Source organism: Canis lupus, chromosome 32 (assembly GCF_011100685.1).
Source record: "Canis lupus familiaris isolate Mischka breed German Shepherd chromosome 32, alternate assembly UU_Cfam_GSD_1.0, whole genome shotgun sequence".
NCBI classification, from domain to species: domain Eukaryota; kingdom Metazoa; phylum Chordata; class Mammalia; order Carnivora; family Canidae; genus Canis; species Canis lupus.
In genome coordinates, this window is record NC_049253.1 from 10,857,503 (window position 1) to 10,876,219 (window position 18,717).

At 38.4% G+C, this 18,717-nt stretch overlaps 1 protein-coding gene and 1 pseudogene across 1 annotated transcript; both read right to left on the reverse strand.

The window, feature by feature from the left end:
- Positions 1-3,052: 3,052 nt before the first annotated feature.
- OSTC (oligosaccharyltransferase complex non-catalytic subunit) lies at positions 3,053-13,854 on the reverse strand. Its single transcript, NM_001160121.1, is given in 4 exon segments — positions 3,053-3,461; positions 8,005-8,202; positions 9,994-10,087; positions 13,699-13,854. Coding segments are annotated over 4 exon segments (450 nt in total). The 5' UTR covers positions 13,838-13,854; the 3' UTR covers positions 3,053-3,442.
- Positions 13,855-15,345: 1,491 nt separating this feature from the next.
- Positions 15,346-15,418, reverse strand: LOC119877815 (annotated as a pseudogene).
- Between the last annotated feature and the right edge of the window lie 3,299 nt (positions 15,419-18,717).

An 18,717-nucleotide genomic window follows, 5' to 3' on the forward strand; every position in this document is an offset into this window, starting at 1 on the left:
CTTTCTAAAAGACAAAGATGTCTGAGGGTGGCTCAGCTGGTTAAACATCTGACTCTTGATTTTGGTTCAGGTCATGACCTCAGGATTGTAGACAGAGCCCCATCCCAGGTTCATGCACTGGACTTGGAGCCTGCTTAAGATTTTCTCTCTTTCTCTCCCTCTGCCCCTTCCCATCCCCCCTGCCATTTCCCTCTCTTCCCCTCTCTAAAAAAGAGAGATCTGAAAATGGAATGGGCTGCCTTGAGAGGTAAAAAGATTCCCATCAATGGCGGTTTCAACGTTAAGTTATAGGACAACTCATCATGGATAATGAAATTAGGACTTGAATTGCTTCACGTAACTTATAACAAATTATATGAACTAAACTCCATAGATGTAGTAACAACTGGATTTTGGACAACCTTGCAAGGAGGCAGCTAGTCAACTGGGTGCCGTGGGGCTAGGACTAGGGCAGGGAGGACTGGCCAAAGATGAGGGAAGAGGTAGGGTTTCCATTGAAAGAGATGCCCTTTAAAAAAAAAAAAAAAAATCACTGAATCAAGTAAATTCAATCAAGTAAATTTCCTCTAGCTGAAGCTAGGGTCATGATCAAGATAGGTTGGCCGGCAGGATTCCCACCACTTTGAACTAAAGTAATAGAAGTGACCGGTTTTATAGAGAAAAGCATGAAGCAGATACATCATGGAATATCTCAGAAATAAACAGGAGTCTTTATAGCAGTATATCCTCAATTCTGGTACGCCTAATGCAAAGCACCTTCCATGTCTCGAGTATCATGATACTCTAGTATCCTGACAAATTACTTTTGCCTCAGGTAGCCTGGATTTTCTCTCACTTATAATTAAAGAGTCTTAGTATGTACGTACTTAGTATATTGTACATTAAGCAAAACAAGGAAAAACAAATAGAAGAGGTTTGGGGAAAGTATTTGTATTTGAGACTTTTAGGCCCATTGTTCCAACAAATTAAGCCTTTCCTCATCCCAACTCTAGGTGTAACTGCTCATCCCATGTGCTCCTATTAGCAGAGAGAATTGGCCAACTTGTGTATGCTCACTAGATTATAAATTTCACATTAACAAAGCTTTTATTTTTTATTGAACCCCTCATTTTTTATATAACTCTTCATTGAAGACACAGGCAGAGGGAGAAGCAGGCTCCATGCAGGGAGCCCGACATGGGAGTCGATCCCAGGTCTCCAGGATCACACCCTGGGCTGAAGGCAGCATTAAACCGCTGAGCCACCCGGGCTGCCCTATACAGATCCCTTTGTCCAACTCACTGCCCAGCTACAAGGTGTGGGGCTAGGTGACAGCCTCCAGTTGTTGGCTCTGTCAGGGTTCACATCTCAGCTTTCTAGCCAAGATCCTGCTAATCTCGAGGTGGCCTTGGGCCGAAGACCCGGCAGTGATACAAGGAGCTAGCCATTTCTACCTAACTCCTCCAACAGGCAGTCTCCAGTCTCCACTCTGGAGTTCCCCATCAGACTGATAGCTACCTTGTCAGCTCTGCGTCACCAACCACCAGCCTCCTCTGCTTATTAGCCTTGCATGCCTGCTTTACCCCTCATTGGACCATTCTGCACTTCTCCCTCCATGTTAGCATCAACTCCTGGAGAGCCCTGTGGTAAAATCAGACTATTTTGTTTCCAATTTAGCCTATTAATTTAGTTTCTTTCTCATTTGCTTAACCTCTGCTGTTAATGATAATGCTTGAAAGGCTTTCCATCAGACTGTGCCATTTTAGTATTAGTGTCCCCAGAAGCATTTTAAGTCCAGGATAAGACAAGATTTTTTTCTTCACATAAAACCATGCAATTTTACTAGCAGTTATTTAAATATATTTCATTGTATTTAGTAAATATGCATTTATTTTATTATAAAAACAAAACCTTTGGAGCAGAGACCAAAAAAAAAAAAAAAAAAAAAACCCAACCTTAATAGTGCCATCTTGTGGTATTTAGCAGGAACTGTTCACTACTCAATTGCTGAGGAACAGGGCTTTTGAAGTCCTAACACCTGTCCATCTAGTTTAACCAAGGTTTTAAAATACGGCCAAATAACAAAAAATACAATTAAATTTAAATCAAGCTTTTAAACCTGGTGAGAATATACAGGTTTTGTTTTCCTTTTTCAGAGCCTTGAGGTAGAACAACCTCCTCTCCATGTCTCTCATCACTGTAATACAGACTACTAACTTACTTTTTGTTTGTGGTATTTATCAGCATCTAACATTTCATAACTGTTTTCTATCTTTTGTTTATCTAGCTTTCCTACAAGAACATAAGCTCTGTAAAAACAGAGCCTTTATCCGTCATAATCCTCAGTGCCACTTGGCATATAATAGGTACTTAAAACTTTTTGAATCAATCAATCTTCTTTCTAATAAGTGGACACATATAAATCAGCCTTGGAATTAGAAAAAAAAAATCACCTGAGAGATAACTTTCCTGTAAACTTAAAGATTTTGGGATAAGAACTAACAGAGCCACCAGAGAAGTGATGTTCACAGCCAGTAAGGGAGATCCAAAAGGCCTGGTTAGAAGAAATTAGGCAAAACCAGACTGGTATAGAGAGGTTTTTTAGGTATGTGTTAATTACTGAAAATGAATGTCTGAAGGGAGTTTTCATCTCACATAACCACATTTCCAACAACTCTGACATAGATAGGCAGCCCGTACTTGAATACTTACAGGGATACAGAATTGTGACCTCACAAGACCACCAGTCAACTACACTGTGAGACCTTAGACCTACTAACAGCAGCTTAAGGGTCACAAGAATGAATAATTATAGACCGAAGTTCATATCACCAGTTAATTAAATCACATATATAAGTGGCCTTCTTGGCACAGTGGGTAGCATGTCAGTCTCATAAAAGACAAATATAAAAGATATTAATTAGAAAAATTATTTATTTCTGCTCCTTTCATACATCTTATTGTGCAGAAACAGTCTCACACATATCTGAATAATGTACTGTCACACTGTTTAAAGGCAAAGCACCATAGGTAAAGCTGATCAGAGTTCTCAGCTTATGGGATCTCGCTTCCTGATTTTACATTAATTTTTGAAAGTCAGAAATGTTATCTCCACAAAATGTTAAGGGGGCTATAAGAAATAATCACTTTATTCAATATTATAGTTGTGGAAATGGGAGTATATTTTCTTTAAGAAATGAAAAACTAAGAAAAAAATGCCACTAAACATCATTGGTGTGTCAGTACAGGCCAGCAGGAGAAATACTGTGAGAAATTTGTCTCTTTGATACCAAGAAGACATTCTAGTTCAAGCTTTAATATGATTCCTATTTCTCACGAGATGCTTCTTTTCTGCTGCTTCACTCTTTTTCCATATTTCACATCAGAGGATTGGTACAGCCTTTAAAACTTCATTAACAGGAGCAAATCCAATATCCACGGATTTCTTGTCAAAAGGCATTTTTTAACCCATCAGGTAGCCCCTGTAGGAATAAAATTCATAAACATAAAAAGTGAAAAGTAAGCAACATTTCAAAGCGCCCAAGTTTTATGATGAATCAAATGACAATCTGAAAATATAATTGTGTAATTTCTTATGGTTTTATTTCATATCTTGCCTCCCTAATAAATATACACATTACTAGGCTTCCGTTCCATTCCCCCTTCCTTTTAAGGATAGAGTTACAAACCAAGATGTCCCAAACCCACAAGTAGATGAAAAGAGACTCACAAATAGCAAGGGCAGTTAAAAAGTTAAGCCATCAACCAGGACTGATTTAAAGTGCAAGCACGCAGCTAGGTTATCTATTTCCTCAAATCACAGAATTAACAACAAAATGAAGAAGGCGAAGGAAAGAAAAGAACAACAGGCATACGATAGTAACAAGGAGAAATAGCAGGTGACACTAAGGAAATCAACTAAAAAACTGAAAAGTGTTGCTGTGTCTAATTAAGTACACACATAAAAGGACCCTAAGTCAAGAAGTAAAAATCAGGCTTAATGTTCAGTGTCCAGCAATTAATAGTTATCAAATAATAAATATTTACTAAATACAAATGTGAATGTTACAGGAACAATAAAACACTTTAAAAAGTGGCCTATCAAAAAGGATTAAGATAAAGTTTTTTTAGTACATGTAGAATTAAGTTTCAATTATACAGAAAAATCAGGTATTTGCATTCTGCTAGTCCCTATATGACATTAAGTAAAGTGTCATTATTTTCTTACATTTATTTTTCATTCCCCCCGCCCTTTAGAATTTCGTCTCTGAACTGATCCTATGATCTTAGGACCTATGCAGGAGCGCCCTAGCTTTTCTCATCAAGTTTAATAAACACTACCTCAGACTGCTAAAAAGGCAATTTTTGCCACTCTGACTGAAACAGGCCTTTTGGGGGTGCCTGGCTGACTCAGTCAGTTAAGCATCCAGAAATTGGTTTCAGCTCAAGTCATGATCTTAGGGTTGTGGGATTACCCTGAGTCTCGGGCTCACGCTCAGCATGGAATGTGCTTGAGAATCTCTCTCCTTCTCTGTCCTTCCCCCGCCTCTCTCAAATGAATAAACCAATCTTTAAAAATAAATAAACAGGGATCCCTGGGTGGCGCAGCGGTTTGGCGCCTGCCTTTGGCCCAGGGCGCGATCCTGGAGACCCGGGATCGAATCCCACATCGGGCTCCCGGTGCATGGAGCCTGCTTCTCCCTCTGCCTGTGTCTCTGCCTCTCTCTCTTTCTCTCTCTGTGACTATCATAAATAAATAAAATAAAAAAAAAATTAAAAAAAAATAAAAAATAAAAATAAAAATAAATAAACAGAAAATAAAATAGGCCTTTTGTCCTCATTTGGGTAATATCTATTCAACAGACTATTTATACAGCTTTATAACAGCCTTGCCTAAAAGTGGAAACCCATCCCTCCACTCCCAACCACTTTGCCTAATTTTAGGACATCATATCACGACATAGCATGCCATCTTTAATTTCTTTAATTTTTACAATTCTGTGTTTAGATCAAAACTACCCTAATAGTGAAAAATAAAGAGAATTGAATGACCATATTTTTCAGAAGAACCAAGTACAAATTTTTACCAAAGTGCTCCACCCAGTATCCAAATGTTATTTCTTTAAACCTGTGCACATTTTTTAAAAAAGATTTTTATTTATTTATTCATGAGAGACAGAGAGAGAGGCAGAGACACAGACAGAGGGAGAAGCAGGCTCTTCGCAGGGAGCCCGATGTGGGACTCGATCTCGTGACCGGGATCACGCCCTGAGCCAAAGGCAGACACTCAACCGCTGAGCCACCCAGGTGTCCCAAACCTGTGCACATTTAAAAGGTGCCTAACACACACACAATTCCACATAGATTATCTTATGAATTACATTAGAAAAATTTTATTTTCAAAATGAAAACTGCTTTTCTGTAACTTTGTATTAGTACCATAAAAATATCAGGCACTAAAATTTGATTTTTCATTTTAAATGTACTGTCATATATGCAAATAGTCAACGGTCATTCATTTTATTAGTGTCCATGATTCTACAAAAGACAAGGCATCAAATAAAGCCAGGCTTTGATTTGTAAAATTATATCTGTAGTGGAGACATTAGGTCTCTAAAAAAGCATAAATCAGAAAATATAAAACTGATAGTACCAATTCATTCCTATTGTTTCTTCCTTTTTAAAGATTCCTCTTATTAAAGGTATCAAACTTCTTGTGAAAGACTTCAACCCTGGATGTTATCATGATGAAATCTTATAGCATAGCCACCCTTTATCTCCGATGCTAGCAACTTATTTGGTTTGAAAACACACTTGGTTACTGGTGTTTTTTAATGTCTTTTTGTTATTGTTGTTCCACTTATTATGCATCAAATTATTTATATATGTTGAAACATCAAAGATAACTTGTGTGCAAGAAGACAGACATATCCCCTTCTTGCTGGTGGTACTAACCATGGTCCTATTGAGTGTAACACCAAGGCCCACAGACATGGCTCATCACCTTTTTTGGGGCTTGCAGATATTCCAGAAAATACAATACTGTTGCTTCCCTTTCTTTTCTAAAGTTGTCCATTGTTTCTTGCCACTCCACACCCAAAGTACCAGGCTTTAGGAGGTGCAGATGAGAAATCATATCAAACAAGAAACCGTAAGTTCCTTCCTCTTAAAAATTTAAATCCTAGATTTAGCTGCATGACAATTTACAGGAAGAAATAGTTACCTGTTTAGATCACTGTTCTGTTTGGATTAAATCTAAATATAATTTACATCTGGGAGATTATATTAAAGGGGAATATACCCTATTTCCTATTGTTCACTTAGTCAGCAATTTGTAGACGCTGGTCTACAAATGGGGACAAGAAGACAAATACTGACATAAATAATGGAAACCGTAAGATGGAGGCAATCCAGGGAGTTAAGCACTTTCTACATCTTCTTCTAAACGCAGTAGATAGCTCTATTTTCCTACAAGTCAAATGCCTGAGCTATAAAGGAAAGCACTCATATGCCTAAGGAGAGGACCTAAAACCGTAAGGAAGAATGAGAAGCTTGGTAGAATAAAAATAAATCTGGTTCTATGGGCAAAACCAGCCCACTCCTGTTCTGCTCTATGCCTCCAAAGGGTCCATGTGTTTTGGTTAACTTGTAGTAGTCTTTTGAACTCTCTGGGAGCCTCCCCTTCTCTTGTTTTGCTATGGAAAATTTCAGCCTCTTCCACACCAATACACCTTTTCCAATAGAGGCAGAAAAAAAAGAGGAACAAAAAGAGGACGCTGAAGTACCTAATTCTTCATACAATTTAGCCAAAGGCCAAAACTATTTTCCCCAGACAAAAATAAGAGCCACCAGTAAAGGAGTCTGAAGGAACTTTACAGCCACAGATATTCAGCTGATAAAGAACACTGCTCTCTTTTCCCACCCTGCTAAGATGCGACCATAACTGCAGGATAAGTATTTCTGACGTTCCAGGGGAAGTCTGCCCATTCCACTTCAGATGTGTTACAGACCAGACCATGGACACGTGCAGCCACAGAACAGGTGAACTGTGAAACTCATACACATTCCTACATTCCCTTTTAATGTCTCTTATAATAAAATAAGGGAGTATCAGTTCTAAGAAATCAGTATAGTTGACACTTGATGTTTAACATATTCCCTAAGAAATGAATTTACTAAGAGCCAATTTTTGTATGGTATGTCTGCCCAAAGTTCCTGCAGTTACTAATACATCCATAGGTGAAATCAGAATATAGGGAAATGTGATCAGACTTGTCCACATTTTAAATTAACAATCTCAAATGGAATTATAAAAGTTGACATAAAATCAATTTTTTTGTTCTAAAGGTACTGTATATTTTCTGAAACAGAGTGATCTAATATATATATATATTGTGATCTATATATATATATAGTGATCTAATATATATATATATTGTGATCTAACAGAGTGATCTAATATATATATATATATAATTTTACAATATACGTATATACGTTATATATATATATATATATATATATATATATATATATATATATATATATATTAGGCCTGGAAACATAAATTCCTTCCCTTAAAAATTTAAATCCTAGAATTAGATATATATATGAAATCCTTTTCCTGTATTTTTGGAGAGGCAGTAACTCCCTTCCTGCCTTCCTGTCCAAGGCTTAATGGGTTTTCCTCATATCAGTATTCAAAGAGCACAAACAATTAATGCCTTGAAAATACTCCCTACTATCACTATTACTACTGGAATTCCGTATGTTATAGATTAACCAAAAAGTAATTTAAAGAAACAATATCTCCAGTCAGTGGTCAGTGATATTATAGCAAAATAACAGTATGGAGATAATACTCAAAAAGAAATACCGGTCTCAATTTTACTATTAACCATAGCTATAACCTTGAGCAAGTCACAAATATTAAATCTCCCATGATTTCATGTGATCCAAGTAACTATTTTACCAACTTGCAATGGAAGTTAAATTATGGACTATACAAAGTTCTTAATAACTTACGGCAGTTTCATTCTCATGAATACTCTAGCCATGAAAAAACTCAATAGGACACAGACGAATCCAATGAATAGAAGAAGAAATCTATTGAGTTTTGGAATGTTTGGTGCATTCGATCGGTCCAGGATTATGAAACCTAGACCCCCCATTGTAAACAGGAAGCTGGATGCAAGTCCTTCCATAATATATTGTCCATTTACTCTGAAAAAGAAAGACCACAGCAAAACAATAAATGAAAATTCTCAGAAAAATAAAACTTGTTTTTAGATTGAAATTCCTATTTCTGCTAAAATATTTTGGTGCTAATTTTTCATTCTTACCCTTACAACTATTTTATCAAATTTCTGTGTATTTGTGTTAACAAAATTTATTGAGGGCCTATTACATATCAAGCACTATTCTATGTCCTGGGGATGCAACAACAAAAATCTGTGTCTTCATGGAGCTTTTGTTCAAAATGTTTTAAAGCCTCAACTAATAGAACTGTCTATGTAAAATTAATGCTGATATTTTATTAGCTTAAAAAGCCAGTGTATGTATATGAACCCTTTACCCAGAAGTTTTGTTTAGCTTTTAAAAATTATGGTATTTAAATTTCCATTATCAATTTCATATTTTGAATTGGTTAGAAACTTTTTTGGGGGGGTTAGAAATGTTTCTAGAAGTTTTAAAAGAATTAATAAACCTCTCGGGGTGCCTTGGTGGCTCAGCTGATTAAGCATCCGACTCAGGTCATGATCTCATGGGTTATCTCAGATCGAGCCCTACCTACATGGGGCCCCACACTCAGCAGAGTCTGCTTGAAGATTCTCTCCCTCTACCTGCCTCACTTACGTGTGTGCATGCACGCAAATATTGAAAAATCAATCAATAAAGGGAAAATTTTTAAAGTGCATGCATGTGCTCTCTAAGATCAATAAATAAATATTTTTAAAAAAATAAATAAACCTTTTCTCTTTCAAAGAGAAAATTTTAAAAGCAAGCATTTTACCTAGGGCTTCATGAATCCCACAAGGATCTCTAAAAATCTATAAATCATTAAAATTCTACATAAACTTTTTATATATGTGTATCCAATTTTTCTGGGAATAGAGAGCTTTGAAAATTGTGAGCTCACGGATCCCCAAAGAGCAAATTCCTCTGTTAAAGGGATAATTTATACATAGGTATATGTAACAAAGGTATGTATTTTTTGTTAGCTAATTGCGTTAAGTGAAAACACAATATATGCACTAGGCTCAAAATCCCAACCGTGTCAATGATGGCACTATGAAGGGTTCCCCTACCAAGATCTCCTATCATCTAGATTCCCTCTACTCCTGGAGAATCACAATAATCTTTTCAGGAATATTCTACACATGGGATAGCATTAAAATAAGTGTAAATGCTAATATATAGCTATGTTTGGCAGGCAGTTACCAAGTGGATTTTAGAAAGCAATACGATAAGCACTGCTCTGATGAACCAAACCACACTGCAATGGTGTTTCGGTACTGAAATGAAACACTCAAGTCTCAAAAAAGTTATTTTATCTAAGAATATAGCCCGGGGATCTACAGATTTTTTTTTCTTAAATGGCCAGATAGTACATGTCTTAGGCTTGCAGGCCACATGGTTTGTGTCACACCACTGTAGCTTGAAAGCAGCCACAGACAGTATATATAAATAAATGGGCATGCCTCATTCCAATAAAACATTACTTACAAATAAACAGGTACACGCAGTTTGCTGATCCTCAGAACAGTCTAAATGTACTTATACCAACATCTTCCTTCAAATAAGTGATCGTGTAAATCACTGTCAAGTATTTTATTTCCTAATACAAATAACATACTTGTAATCTTGCCCACTTCCTGCCATCTCTGAATCTAGCATTTTAAAACAGCTATTATCTAAATGCAGATGATCCATAGGTTTCACTGTATTTTTAAAAAACACTCATACCCCAGCAACCTTCCTTCCCACCAAATCATTCAGAAAGGTAACTGTTACCTGTAGGCCAAGAAAGCTACTGGTCTCTGATGTCCATGTTCATCAGTCATAGAACCAACACTTGGAGGTTCAACAATAACATCATAAATTATTCCTACATGAAAGACAAGAGTATAGATAAGACTGGATTCCTAACTTTTAAAAAGGATCAGAATTTTCTGTTTTGTCTCTAAAGGTTCATTTATATTTAAATAGGACTGCTGTGATATACTATCATAATCAAGTGAAGCCCAGCTACTTTCCTAAACTTTAGATAAACTATTCAAAAATTCAACTCACTATTTTAAAATATTATGTCTAAAAGAGATATTTCATAAAATAAATTCATTCAGTAACTGTTTCTAATACTCAAGAATTACTCCACAATAAAGATTTAATATTAAAGGCTATATTTTAGTCCAAGAAAATATTCCATATATGCTTGGATGTTTCTATCAATTGAGAGGTAACCAGAGAAATTTTCTTGCTTATATATAAAAGGAGACATTTTTAAATCATACCAATAGGCAGACAAGCAATTCTAGAGATTTGTGTTCATTAATGTTATGCCCATCACTTAAGTCACGATGTCACTATGATTATTAGTACTAACGTCCATCAACATTGTTTTTCCAATCTCCCACAGCCAACATCTATTCTTCACTTTTTCTACCATTCTCCAAAACATCATTTCCAGCTTTTCTTAAGCATAGTAAGACTGTGTCTCCCTCACCTTTGGCTAACAAAGCAATCACATAGGAATTCCGACAAACTGGCATCTGCATCCACCCCTACCTTCCTTCCTTCCAGCTACAAGAAAGAGTCCCTCCTCCTATCAAAGTGGGATTCCTTCTGCAATTATCAGGACTCCTTACCCTACTGCCTTGTCAGAGACTTTGATTGTTGGCTATCTCCCTTCCTATATTTTCAATCTCTCCTTTCCCACATCCTCCTTCCCTTGATTCCAGACCCTCCTAGTTAACATCCTATTTCGCTTCCTTTTTGAAACAAAGTCAGACTTCCTTCTGTGAAAAAAAAAAATTGCAAACTTTTCTCCCTTTCCTCACTTAGCCTTCATTCTTCAGCTCACTCCAACCTAGCATCAGCTGCCACTGATCTTACTCTTACTAAAGTTGCCAATAATCTCTATGTTGCCAAATTCAACAGACATTTTTCAGTTATCTTAGGAGGCTTCCCAGTGCCACTAAATCCAGTTTACTAAATCCATTTTTTGGAGAGGAAAACTGGTTTTTGTGACACTCCTATCCATGTTTTGTTACATCTCTAGCAGGGTCTCCTCTCCACTAAACACTGGGCGTGCCTCAGGGTTGATCCACTGTCCTCTTTTTCTACATTCTCTCCCGAATTGAACTTAGCCCTTTCCAGGGTTTTCAATTCCATGTGCTAATGATTAATGATGGCCAATGTGCCAATATCTATCAAATAACATTAGCATCAGTAGAATTAGATGTAAGCTAAGAACAGGGACTTCCTCTATATTCTTCAATATCTGGCTTATGAGAAGATTTCAAAAAATATCTGTTACTAATCAACTTTCAACAAGCCTTCTTTTCTCAATTCTAGACTCATTATCTGCAAACTTGACATATCCCAAAGTGACCTCTTGTTCACCAATCCCCATCAAAAAACCCTACATATCTTCAATCTCAAAAAACGACCCTTCCAACCTACTCAGATGCTAAAAGATTCCTTCACACTTCATTCTCCCCAATCAATTCATACATCCAATCAATGTATCAAGACCTACTGAATCTACTTCCCAACTACCTTTCATATTTTCCTTCATCTCTGCTGCCACCAACCTAGTTGTCTCAATTAACTACAAAAACCCACCTAATTGGTCTCTTGGTTCCATATTTGTCCATTCTTTTCCCTCTCCCTAGTATTTCCTTTCCTCCAATCCCAACTCCCACTATCTTCTCGTAACTCCCACTATCTTCTCGTAACTTCTTGTTCTTTCCCTCCAACGAATGGAATTAATTTCTATTAATTTGTAATGGAAAAAATAATGCAGTGGAAAAAAGACTTCTGTGACATTTAACGTGTCTCACCCAGAACATTACAAGCTTCAGGAGGGCAGTGTCTTTATGTTTCGTTGACTAGTCCCCAGTACCTAGTGCCCGGAACTTAACAGGTGCTCAATGCAGTTTGCTGAATATTTCTCAACAATAAATATTATTTATTTATAGATGTACACCCACAGTTTCTAGAAGAGACTCCTTTCCAGTGGCAAAACCAATTCCTTCTATGAGGTAACTCATGGCCTTAGCCACTAAAAGGTGTCCTTTGCAATCTACCCCTGGGGTTGGAGCGGAGAATCTCCCCATTACAACAATCAACAGGAATTAAGTGGACAAAAGGAAAACTGTGAGGCTTCTGACAAAGACTCAGGCTCCAAGGGGAGGTAAGGGTTAGGAGAAAGAGACTAGCGGATGCTCAAAGCAGAGGAAGACTCTATTATTATTATTTTTTTAAATCACATGCATTTTAAATTTCATTTGTTCAATACAGTACCTATTAATGTGCCAAGCAAGTGTTAATATTAATGCTAGGATCTATCTTACCAATATAAAAAATATTTAAAATATATCTTATTTAAATGAGTACAGATTAACTATCATTATTCTAGACTGGAGGTTAGGTGGTAGATTCAATGATGCATTTTAGTCCCAAGCTCTTAGAGTTTCAGTCTTCCCTCTTCGGTACCAACTCTTTTCACATCTACGAAAATAAAGTGCCTGTGGCTATTCCCTTAAAAACGGAACCCCATCTTTGGCTGTCCCTAATCTGTAAAGTCTCCATTTTATAACTTCCAGATTAAGTACTCCACTTCCGAAAATCTGAAAAGTACAGAAGAACCGACTTGAGTATATGGTGAAATCTGTGGGGCTTTGAAAGGGTGCTGGCTGGAAGACTGTGGCCGGATTGCCAACTCATCACTATACAAAACAACGCCCCCTTTTGCAACTTTTTATTTGGGGGAGGAAAATTTTAAAGAAATTAAAACAGGGTAAGACATTCTGGAGTGTTTAATGGAGCTGCTATTTTCCTCTAATTCTTTACATTCTCGACTTCTGCCTTTTGAAATACAGATACCTTCTGCGAATCTAACTCTCCAATCTCAAATAGTGATCAAAACCGTGGACTCGGAAGATTCCAATGATATTTATTGTTGATCGGGCGGGGGGGGGGGGTGGTAAAAGCAACACCTGGTCCTTAGGTGTGAGCCAACGAACCTGAGGATGTCAAGTCTCTTCCAACGTTCCAGGGACTGTAGACAAAGATAAGGTAAAAGTCCCTAGCCCCTTTTGACCAACCATGGAAGCAGAACGGACAAGACTAGTCTCCTCCAGGATCTTGGTTAAAAACAACTTACGGCGGGCGATAAAGAGAGCGACGATCTGGGCTTTAAACTATATAATCGGTTCGGATCCCTAGGCTCAGAGGCTGGAGGTGCGGAAAGGCAACGGGCGTGAGAACCGTGAGAACGAGCGGCCTCTCGGCGTACACAACGCGGCGTGAGGGCAAATAAAACCCTTGGGCCGTTAATACTTGAGACCCCAGAAGTTCCCTCCACCCTCCGAAAAGATCGAGAGCACAGTGATGCTTCCCCCGGGGCTGAGAGCGGGACAGACTCCCTGCGGGGCGGGGCGGGCCGGCTCTCCGCGTCTCAGCGCCTCTCGGGCCCGAGCCAGCCCGAGTTACCTCCGGTGATGAGGAAGTAAGACACCACCACCAGAGCGTACACCGTCATGGCCGACGGCATGTGCACCCAGGGCGGCTTCTTCAGCTTCAGGTTGGGGCATTCGAGCACTAAGAACGGGACGCGGTACAATGTCTCCATGTTGGTGGCGGCAGGGGCTTCTCTCCCGACCTCAAGCCCCACGCGCCGCCCGGAAACAGGCCCGCCCCTCCCGGTCGACGGCGCGTGCGCGGGGAAGAGGCTGGCAGGTCCGCAACTCTAGAAGGCCGTTTTGTCTAACCATCAGAAAAAGGAGAAACTATGAAGAACCGATAAACAACGGGATTTTAAGCTATGTGTTCTTAAGCTCTGCGGAACATGAATTTGAATAAGGAGCTCAAGCCTTGCCAATGATTAGGAGGATGATTTATGTACCTTCCAGGACCTGCGGGGCGTCAGACGTGGCCAAGCCGGAGAAGCAGAGGGGACCGAATCTCTCTGAGCCCCGCCCACTCGCCGGTGCTGGAAGCTGATTGGGCGCGGGCGCTCTAGGTTCCCAGAGCAGGAGGATGAATGGGAACGTTTGGAAGGGTCTGCCTTTTCTCTTTTCTTTTCTTTTCTTTTCTTTTCTTTTCTTTTCTTTTCTTTTCTTTTCTTTTCTTTTCTTTTCTTTTCTTTTCTTTTCTTTTCTTTTCTTTTCTTTTCTTTTCTTTTCTTTTCTTTTCTTTTTTTCTTTCCTTTCCTTTCCTTTTCGTCTTTTCTTCCTTCCTTTCTTTCCTTTCCTTTCCTTTTCGTCTTTTCTTCCTTCCTTTCTTTCCTTCCTTTCATTTATTTATTTATTTTATTTATTGGGGGGGGGGTCTGCATTTTCTATTAGCGGTTTTTTCAAGAGCCCGAGAAAGCCCTAGTTGCTAAACTTTTACTTCCCGATGCAGTTGTGGAGACAGTAAAAATAACGATTGCTATTAATAATTATTGAAACAATATCAAGAATTTTGAGATGTCAATTCCAGATGCGTCAAAAACCTCGAGGACGTCTCCCTGGCACGCCTAAAGCTGATACACCTTGACGTGACCAAAATACTATTTTAAATAACACGTGTTCTTCCCTCCACTTTGCTTCTCCCACAGCCATCCCTATCTTCATAAATGGTAAAATCTTTGTGACCGAAAATCTTGAAATCATCCTGGTTTCTTTCTCTCTTAAAACTCCTATCTCCAAAATATGAGCAATAATGAAGTGGGTTTACAGCCGAACCAGTATTTATACATAGGAAGTTTCTCTGGGCATTGCAAAGCAGAATATTTCTGACGTTCCCATAATTGTATAGATAAGAAAAACTTTAGAAAAATTAAAAATAGGTTGCCTTGAAAAAATAAGGAAAAACATAGAAATGAAAAGTTTTAAGCTCCCTTTATAGCTTCAGGAGGGAAACTAACATTAATTAACCCCTGCTTGGCATATACTGTGTTAAATGATCTACACTGGTTCTTCTTTAATCTTCATGACACCTCTATTAGGTAAATACTATTAAATACTATTATCAGCATTTTACATATGACAAAACTGAAGCTTGAGAAGTGAGACTTAAGAAGTATAGTATAGTCTGTGATGGGATGAGACCTGAAGGCACTTGCTGTGAATGGAAATATGATTGGAGATGTTTAAGAGGAGAAGGCTACACATTCAGACAAACTTCTCTAGTAACAAACTATAGAAATGATCCCTGAAAGTATAATCTTGAGATGTTTAAGATGGGACAAGTTTAACCTTCTTCCTTTGTATTTTAGGACCAAATAATCCTATATGTGTTGTGGAGGAAAAAACCTAAAAACTTTAAACATATACATTTTGTAGTAAAGAATAAAACCACCTAGTCAGAGCTTTACATTCATCTCTGTATTGAATTATTACTGTCACATCTTTACTCTGTTCCAAAATGTGAGTTTGTTTCAGAAACCAATTCATTATTATTTTTAACATCTTAAAATCTGAAATATGTTCCAACTTGGATTTGTAATATTCTATAAGCCAAGTATTTTTTTTAAAAAAAAAAACTTTTTATGAATAAAAATGTATATCTGTTTTCATCTGTGTCCTAACCAAAAATATTTCTGCAGAAAATGTTTTGGTTAAACACAACATAAACTCTGTAGCTGAAAACCAAGGAAATAATTAACATAACCATGGACATTAGAGCATGATGATGTTATATATATATATAGATGTTCTATATTATATACAAGGAGAAGGACAAATGTTGGAAGAAACATAGATTTAAACATTATATACTGTAGAGTCTATCATTTTAAGCTATTTATACATAAAAACAAAAATGACTAATTCTTACTATGCACAAGCAAATCTACACTCAAGGAAGAAAAGAACATAAAACTGATATCTGCAAAGATTTTCATGTTTAATGTAGAAATATTAATGAAAAGCCTTAAAGTCACGAATGGCTCTGCTGGTCAAAAGAAGGAAAATCCCACAAATATGTTTTTAACCAAATTTTTAAAAATTAGACCTACCAAGACTATTAATTCCACTGACTTTAGTTTTTTTTTTTTTTTCTTCACATGTATTTGGGGGAAATTAGTAGCTTTGGTTTTTCTTTAAATCAGATAATAATATATACTTTCAGCCCAGATTCATTTACAAGGACATTTTGCAGTTGTGTTGAGGGTCTTGTGAACTATGCTCTTTCTCTCTGGGTTCTGTATAAGCATGAGTATGGTTGTTTCCCCAAGTACTTATTGAGTGGCAACTCTGTGCCAGGCAGATCTATGCCCTACATTCTAGTAAACTCTTTCTTCTTCTTTTTTTTTTATTTATGATAGTCACAGAGAGAGAGAGAGGCAGAGACACAGGCAGAGGGAGAAGCAGGCTCCATGCACCGGGAGCCCGATGTGGGATTCGATCCCGTGTCGCCAGGATCGCGCTCTGGGCTAAAGGCAGGCGCCAAACCGCTGCGCCACCCAGGGATCCCAAGTAAACTCTTTCTAATGCAATATTAGATTGTGAATTTTGTTGTTATCATTGTCATTATTTAAAATTTTGAAAATTAAAATTCATAAGTGAAACATAGGCACCTGCCCATTGTAGCACCAGAGATGCATGGAATAAGTTTCCTTTTATCACTGCTTTCATTGTCTCCTTCCAGAGGCAGTGAGAATGCGGGAATAATTCTGAAATGTACAGTTGGAATAAACATACTCGGATATGGAAGATCCCCACATTGGTTTCCTGACCCATTGAGTGAGGGCTCTTATGGTAGGAAAGACTAAGTGGAACCAGTAGAACTATGTTTACATACCAAAACAAACAAAACAGGTGACTGCAGAGATTGATGCCACCATCAAAGATTTGAAAGATGTAGAGTGGCAATTCTTACCACATCCCAATGAGTTAGCTAATTCAGTCCTTCTAAAAGAAATATGGATCTTGGAGAACAACATCAGATTAAAGTAAGTTTAATCATGTAGTGACTTCATTGGCCATGTTATTCCAATTTATTTAATGAGTAATCCAATAAACCACGAGTTTTGAGGGGCACCCAGAATAAGCAAAGCCTCTGCAACAAATCCAGCCTGCTGAGCTAACTGCTCTGTCACTTGGGCCATATGACTCAGCAGATCCAATGTCACTTGTAATGTCTGTGGCAGATAGGGTTGCTCTGTGGAGCTTTTGACAAGCCCCTTTAGATGAATCGTAGCACAAAGCCCTAGAGTTTTGCAGCAAACCTATGCCATCCTCTGCAAATAAATATCACCACTGAGAAGTAGCTTCTGGCTTGCCATTGGACCTTAGCGGACACTATGCTATTAACCAATGTCAACAAGGTACCTTCCATCACCAATTTAGCATTGTCTGACCTATTAGCCCATAAATATGGGTGTCCACAGCAGCATTCCATCATCAAATGAAAGCGTTATAGAGGGCAGCCCCGATGTCCCAGCGGTTTAGCGCCGCCTTCAGCCCGGGGTGTGACCCTGGTGACCCGGGATCGAGTCCCACGTCGGGCTCCCTGCATGGAGCCTGCTTCTCCCTCTGCCTATGTCTCTGCCTCTCTCTCTGTGTCTGTCATGAATAAATAAATAAAATCTTAAAAAAAAAGAAAGTTATAGAGATCAGGCTCATGTAGATCTTAAAAAATACGTTTAAGTTGCATGAGAAATCATCCAAATGCACATGACCCACATCCCTGCCACATTGACTTTCCTAACCTACACCTGTGACATTGTGGAAAATGCCCTATGACCAGTTAACTGAAGGAGAAAGGGGGAGGGGTTGTTTTACAGGTGGTTCTGCAAATGTGCTTAACAGTACCTGAAAGTAAATGACTTTGCACAACAGCCTCACATAGAGGGATCCTCATTTGAAGGAAGTAATGAGGGAAAACCCTTCCATTGGGCAGAATGTTAAAGTCTACCTGGTGTACATTTTGCCTGGAAGGAGCCATGGCCAGAGTTGCAGGTCTATAGTGATTCATGGGCAATGGCTAATTATTTAGCAGGATGGATGGCCAGGGAATTAGAAGTAACACAATGGGAAAATTGTTGAGGAGGTCTGGAGATAAACCTATCTTTAAATTTCAAAGTGTGGGGACGCCTGGGTGGCCCAGTGGTTGAGTGTCTGCCTTTGGCTCAGGGCGTGATCCCAGAGTCCCAGGATCGAGTCCCACATCGGGCTACCTGCATGGAGCCTGCTTCTCCCTCTGCCTGTGTCTCTGCCTCTCTCTGTGTGCCTCTCATGAATAAATGAATAAAAATCTCATAAATTTCAAAGTGCAAAGATATTTGTGCCCCATCTGCATACTCACCCAAGAACAACACATGTAAAGAAGGATATTTGTAATCAAGTGGATAGGATGATCTATTCTGTGGACATCAGTCATCCTCTTTTTCCAGTCACTCCTATCTTTGCCCAGTGAGCCCACAAACAAAGTGGCCATGGCGGCAGGGTTAGGGGTTATATGTGGACTCTCACTCATCAAGGCTGATCTGGCTAGAGCCACTGTTGAGTGTCCAAACTGCCAATA